At 54.1% G+C, this 6,000-nt stretch overlaps 1 protein-coding gene across 4 annotated transcripts in view; it reads right to left on the reverse strand.

Annotated features, from left to right (window-relative positions):
• Positions 1-5,506, reverse strand: part of FLVCR2 (FLVCR choline and putative heme transporter 2) — a 29,092-nt gene extending 23,586 nt beyond the window's left edge. For 2 of the 4 annotated variants that reach the window (XM_063440391.1, XM_063440388.1), the window contains exons 1-7: positions 5,299-5,506; positions 2,463-3,099; positions 1,510-1,651; positions 1,197-1,337; positions 989-1,056; positions 731-834; positions 455-565 (exon numbers count right to left, since the gene is read on the reverse strand). In XM_063440391.1, coding sequence (XP_063296461.1) covers positions 455-565; positions 731-834; positions 989-1,056; positions 1,197-1,337; positions 1,510-1,651; positions 2,463-3,044 — 1,148 coding nt within the window. In that variant the 5' untranslated portion in view covers positions 3,045-3,099; positions 5,299-5,506. Of the gene's footprint in view, positions 1-454; positions 566-730; positions 835-988; positions 1,057-1,196; positions 1,338-1,509; positions 1,652-2,462; positions 3,157-5,293 lie in introns of those variants that run through there. The other 2 variants (XM_063440390.1, XM_063440389.1) reach the window with 2 other exon arrangements.
• Between the last annotated feature and the right edge of the window lie 494 nt (positions 5,507-6,000).

Raw genomic sequence — 6,000 nt, forward strand, 5'->3', positions numbered from 1 at the left:
GTGGGCCTCGTCAGCAGTCTGTTCTGGACTGCCTTTATGGGTGGAATGTGAAAATAGTAGATGTTCTCTCTGTAATGGCACAAGTGAGCAAAAAATATTTTGAGACCTGAGCGGGGACCTACTGAAGGGCAAGCTACAAAGTTTCTCTAAGCTTTTGTCCGTTCTCATATTCTCTGTTTTGGTTTCAAACACAGCTAGGCTATAAAAGTTCAATGCAAGCAGTGTCCTAAGAGTGAGCAGCAGCCAAGTAGCAATGATGGTCTGGTGGTTCTTTGAGCCAATTCATTGTAAATGACTTTGTAAACTCTGTCAAATATACTGGCAGATACTTTACATTTAAAACACTGGTTTAAGGTGCACCCACTGCATAGCCATTTACCGTCATGGACACCCAGGGCACACAGGCTGAATACAAACACTCTGCACGTAGTACAAGGTTACACACAGGACATACCCCAGGGTTCCAGCTGTGATAAACACAGCCCAGAGCTTCCCAAGATTCAAGATAAACGTGAAGATAACCATCCCAATCACGGACAGAATGTACACACCGAGCGTTGTCTGCCTGCAAGAAATACATGTAGAGGTGCATAAACAAATATACGGTACAAAATTTGAGCATAAGTACGGCTTCCTAACAAAGGTTTACATGTAGATAGAACCCCAAGTACAAAATTAAACCTTACCCCCATACCCCCCATTCCATCCAGAGAACATGCAGTTTATGTACCTGTAGGTCTTTGTTCTATCGAGCCAGAGACCGGTGATCAGTGCTCCACCCATTCCAGCCACGGTGATTGTCAAACCAATCCGCCCCGCGTTCACTTCCTCTCCCTGTATTAAGAAAAAAGGAGAATTCAGGCTACAAGAAGGTACACATGGCCGCATGCACAGCCAGAGTGATCATGTGCGCACACAGACTAGCTAAAGCAGCCCGCGCACGCACCAGAGAAGGAAAGTCACATGCAGAGTGACGGCAATAACTAACCGGATAATGTTCAGTTATCATCCTGTTCAGCAATGTGGATAAGGAATAGAACGCGCCAGTGTTTAAACCTGGAAAAGAGACACCTAAAGTGAGACGTGCACGCAGAACCCCAAACAGGTGGTGTATATACCATGAGCTGTGCCCACACATACACGCATCAAGTGATAAGTACACGCAGAGACCGGCATCATGCGACACAGAGACTCACCATAAGAAACAACCAAAAGAATAAAGTTGCGGTTTCTGAGTAAGCGCAGGATGGACCGCTTGTACGAATAATCACTCTCAGGAGTATTCTGCAACATGGCCTGCGCCAGAGATGGCGGCTTCGGAGGGGAATCCTGAAAAACTGAACAAAACCATATTATAATCTCACCAAACAGACCTATACCCATACAACTATAAGCATCACACTCATCACAAGCACAGACATATATAGTCACTGATCCTGTGTGTACACACACACACACACACACAACCAGCTACGATCCCACCCTGTACCCACCCATAAATAAGCGCACCAAAAATCACCAGGATGAAGAGAACACTGGCTATGGCTGCCGTGCCATAGAACATGATACTAATATGATGAGAAAGGAGAGCTTTGTCTTCAATGTTGGGAATCAGAACAGGGGGTAGGAGAAAGCCGACTGCTACACCTAGCTGGAGAGAAGAAAAGATAGATTGGAACTGGCATAGGGTTGGCAGACTAATCCACCCATACAATACTTCCAATAACATGTCCCAAAACTTGTTCAGATCATAACCACCACCTTGCCTCCAGCCTTCAAACCCCCCCCCCTCCCCCCGTGCTCAGCACCACCTCCCCAAATTCCCCACCAACACCCCCCCCCAAACCCACTCAGCACTGCAATCCTGCCGTCACTCACGATTTCCGGCCTAACCCACTTCGTGCCTCCATGCAACCGGATTAAGAGTCAGGACCTCCACCCCAACTCACTCTGTGCTCAGCACTTCAATCCTGCCAGCACTCAGCAACGTAATCCTCCCATCACTCATAATAAGCACCCCAACCAACTCAGTGCCTCCACCCCAACTGCTCAGCAACTCCAACCCATCCCAACCTACACACCCAGCAAGTCCAACCCATCCCTACCTACCCACCCAGCAACTCCAACCCATCCATACCCACTCAGCAAACCCAACACACTCAGTGCTCAGCACTTCAATCCTGCCAGCACTCAGCACTGCCATCCCAACCCACTCAGCACCGTAATCCTCCCATCACTCACAATATGCACCCCAACCCACTCAGTGCCTCCACCTGACCCGACTAGTACTCAGGACCTCCACCCCAAACCAATCCACCATTCAGCAACTCCAACCCAACCCTACCCAGCAAGTCCAACCCAACCATACCCAACCAGCAACCCCAAATCATCACTACCCACCATCCAGCAACCCCAACCCATCCCTACCCACCCAGCACCTCCACGCAATGCATGCTCTGTACCTGGTTTCCAAACACCCCAATGGAACATGCTGTTGACACTTCAGATGTGCTGAACCAGACTGAGGCGATACGAGATGGCATCCCTAGAATAAAAACCTGACCCACAGCACACACCAACTGTCCACATAGTGTCACGCCATACAAGTCTGGCCTGGCACTGCCAGTCTTTATCCATGCACCCAGGCAATTTAGACCAGAACCAATCAGTGCAATGACACGGAGCCCACGTATGTCAAGAAGCCAGGCCACAGGGAAGAGAAGAGGGATGTAGGTTATCATATAAGCCATGGACAGCCAGTCTATGGTCAGGCTGCTCACATCATAATACTGGATAAAAATGTTGCTGATAATCCCATACTGCAGCCACTGGAATGCATTACACAATGAGTAGGCACTAAAGAGAAAGACAATCACCCAGCGCTTTTTATACAGTTTGGTGACCTCTTCCGAGGTGGGGGACGCAGAGTCTCCATTAGGCAGCAGCGACTGAATTCCTGTACCAGGTATAGCAAAATGTTGCTGGGTGTCAAGGGGCTTGGTGGAATCCTGGATCCCAGATCCTGGCACGTCATCTTTCATCATACTCCTGACAGATGCTGAAATGCCTGCTACTCACGGAATCCGGCTGCAGAACTACCTACCTGCCAAGAGACAAAACCCAATGATAAAGAAGAGAGAAGTAGAGCGCAATGGAATTTGCTGGTGCTATATAAATAATAAAAAGCTGGTGGTGGGGGAAGCCGGAAAGGAGCCCGAACCTGAGGGGGGGGGGGGGGGGGGGGGGGGGAGAAGGAGCAAAAACCTGAGGGGGGGGGGAGAAGGAGCAAAAACCTGAGGGGGGGGGGGAGAAGAAGCACAAACCTGAGGGGGGGAGAAGAAGCACAAACCTGAGGGGGGGGGGGAGAAGAAGCACAAACCTGAGGGGGGGGGAGAAGAAGCACAAACCTGAGGGGGGGGGAGAAGAAGCACAAACCTGAGGGGGGGGGAGAAGAAGCACAAACCTGAGGGGGGGGAGAAGAAGCACAAACCTGAGGGGGGGGGAGAAGAAGCACAAACCTGAGGGGGGGGGAAGAAGAAGCACAAACCTGAGGGGGGGGGAAGAAGAAGCACAAACCTGAGGGGGGGGGAGAAGAAGCACAAACCTGAGGGGGGGGGAGAAGAAGCACAAACCTGAGGGGGGGGAGAAGAAGCACAAACCTGAGGGGGGGGGGGAGAAGAAGCACAAACCTGAGGGGGGGGGGGGAGAAGAAGCACAAACCTGAGGGGGGGGGGGAGAAGAAGCACAAACCTGAGGGGGGGGAGAAGAAGCACAAACCTGAGGGGGGGGAGAAGAAGCACAAACCTGAGGGGGGGGGAGAAGAAGCACAAACCTGAGGGGGGGGGAGAAGAAGCACAAACCTGAGGGGGGGGAGAAGGAGCACAAACCTGAGGGGGGGGGGAGAAGGAGCACAAACCTGAGGGGGGGGGAGAAGGAGCACAAACCTGAGGGGGGGGGAGAAGGAGCACAAACCTGAGGGGGGGGGAGAAGGAGCACAAACCTGAGGGGGGGGAGAAGGAGCACAAACCTGGGGGGGGGGAGAAGGAGCACAAACCTGAGGGGGGGGGAGAAGGAGCACAAACCTGAGGGGGGGGGAGAAGGAGCACAAACCTGAGGGGGGGGAGAAGGAGCACAAACCTGAGGGGGGGGGAGAAGGAGCACAAACCTGAGGGGGGGGGAGAAGGAGCACAAACCTGAGGGGGGGGGGAGAAGGAGCACAAACCTGAGGGGGGGGGAGAAGGAGCACAAACCTGAGGGGGGGGGGAGAAGGAGCACAAACCTGAGGGGGGGGAAGGAGCACAAACCTGAGGGGGGGGGGGGAAGGAGCACAAACCTGAGGGGGGGGGGGGAAGGAGCACAAACCTGAGGGGGGAGGGGGAAGGAGCACAAACCTGAGGGGGGAGGGGGAAGGAGCACAAACCTGAGGGGGGAGGGGGAAGGAGCACAAACCTGAGGGGGGAGGGGGAAGGAGCACAAACCTGAGGGGGGAGGGGGAAGGAGCACAAACCTGAGGGGGGAGGGGGAAGGAGCACAAACCTGAGGGGGGGGGAAGGAGCACAAACCTGAGGGGGGGGGGGGAAAGGAGCACAAACCTGAGGGGGGGGGGGAAAGGAGCACAAACCTGAGGGGGGGGGGGAAAGGAGCACAAACCTGAGGGGGGGGGGAAAGGAGCACAAACCTGAGGGGGGGGGGGAAAGGAGCACAAACCTGAGGGGGGGGGGAAGGAGCACAAACCTGAGGGGGGGGGGGAAAGGAGCACAAACCTGAGGGGGGGGGAAAGGAGCACAAACCTGAGGGGGGGGGGGAAAGGAGCACAAACCTGAGGGGGGGGGGGAAAGGAGCACAAACCTGAGGGGGGGGGGAAAGGAGCACAAACCTGAGGGGGGGGGGAAAGGAGCACAAACCTGAGGGGGGGGGGAAAGGAGCACAAACCTGAGGGGGGGGGGAAAGGAGCACAAACCTGAGGGGGGGGGGGGGGAAGGAGCACAAACCTGAGGGGGGGGGGGAAGGAGCACAAACCTGAGGGGGGGGGGAAGGAGCACAAACCTGAGGGGGGGGGAAGGAGCACAAACCTGAGGGGGGGGAAGGAGCACAAACCTGAGGGGGGGGAAGGAGCACAAACCTGAGGGGGGGGGAGAGAGAGAGAAAGGAGGACCTGGGGGAGGCTGGTGAAGAGCCCAATTTAAAGGGGTTTAGAGAAAGGAGCCTGAACCTGGGGGAAGAATCTAAGGAGCTCAGCCTGGAAGGTGTAAGAAAGGAGAGAGGAGGACAGTTAGCAAGGTAAGTTAGTCACAGTACCTACCTTTATCTTTAATTAAATCTGATCCATCAGGGTTGAATATCAGGTTTTACTCCACTGTAGGGGGTTTCACTGTTGATTCTCACTCCCATCACTCATCGAATTGCTTGATTTAAGCTCTGTCCCCAAGTTCCGAGGAAACCCACTCCCATTACTCTGATCCACAAACTCTTTTCTTTAGTCTAAGTTAGAGACCCTTTGCCTGTCTCACTGACTGAGTGTCCCCTACTGGTGTAGCTAGTGAAGGTCTCCTGCTGGTGAGTGTCCCCTGCTGGTGTAGCTAGTGAGGGTCTCCTGCTGGTGAGTGTCCCTTGCTGGTGTCTGTCTCACTGAGCTGAGTGAGTGTCCCCTGCTGGGGTCTGTCTCACTGAGTGAGTGTCCCCTGCTGGTGTCTGTCTCACTGAGCTGAGTGAGTGTCCCCTGCTGGGGTCTGTCTCACTGAGTGAGTGTCCCCTGCTGGTGTCTGTCTCACTGAGTGAATGAGCCCTTTAGTAAATAAGATTGATTCTCCCTGAATGTGCCTTGCTGAATGCCTGAGTGAGCTCTGCCTGCTCTCTGAGTGAGTGCAGTGTGAGTGAGCTCTGCCTGCTCTCTGAGTGGGTGCAGTGTGAGTGAGCTCTGCCTGCTCTCTGAGTGAGTGCAGTGTGAGTGAGCTCTGCCTGCTCTCTGAGTGAGTGCAGGGTGAGTGAGCTCTCCCTGAG

This window comes from Pelobates fuscus, chromosome 13 (genome assembly GCF_036172605.1).
Source record: "Pelobates fuscus isolate aPelFus1 chromosome 13, aPelFus1.pri, whole genome shotgun sequence".
NCBI lineage: Eukaryota > Metazoa > Chordata > Amphibia > Anura > Pelobatidae > Pelobates > Pelobates fuscus.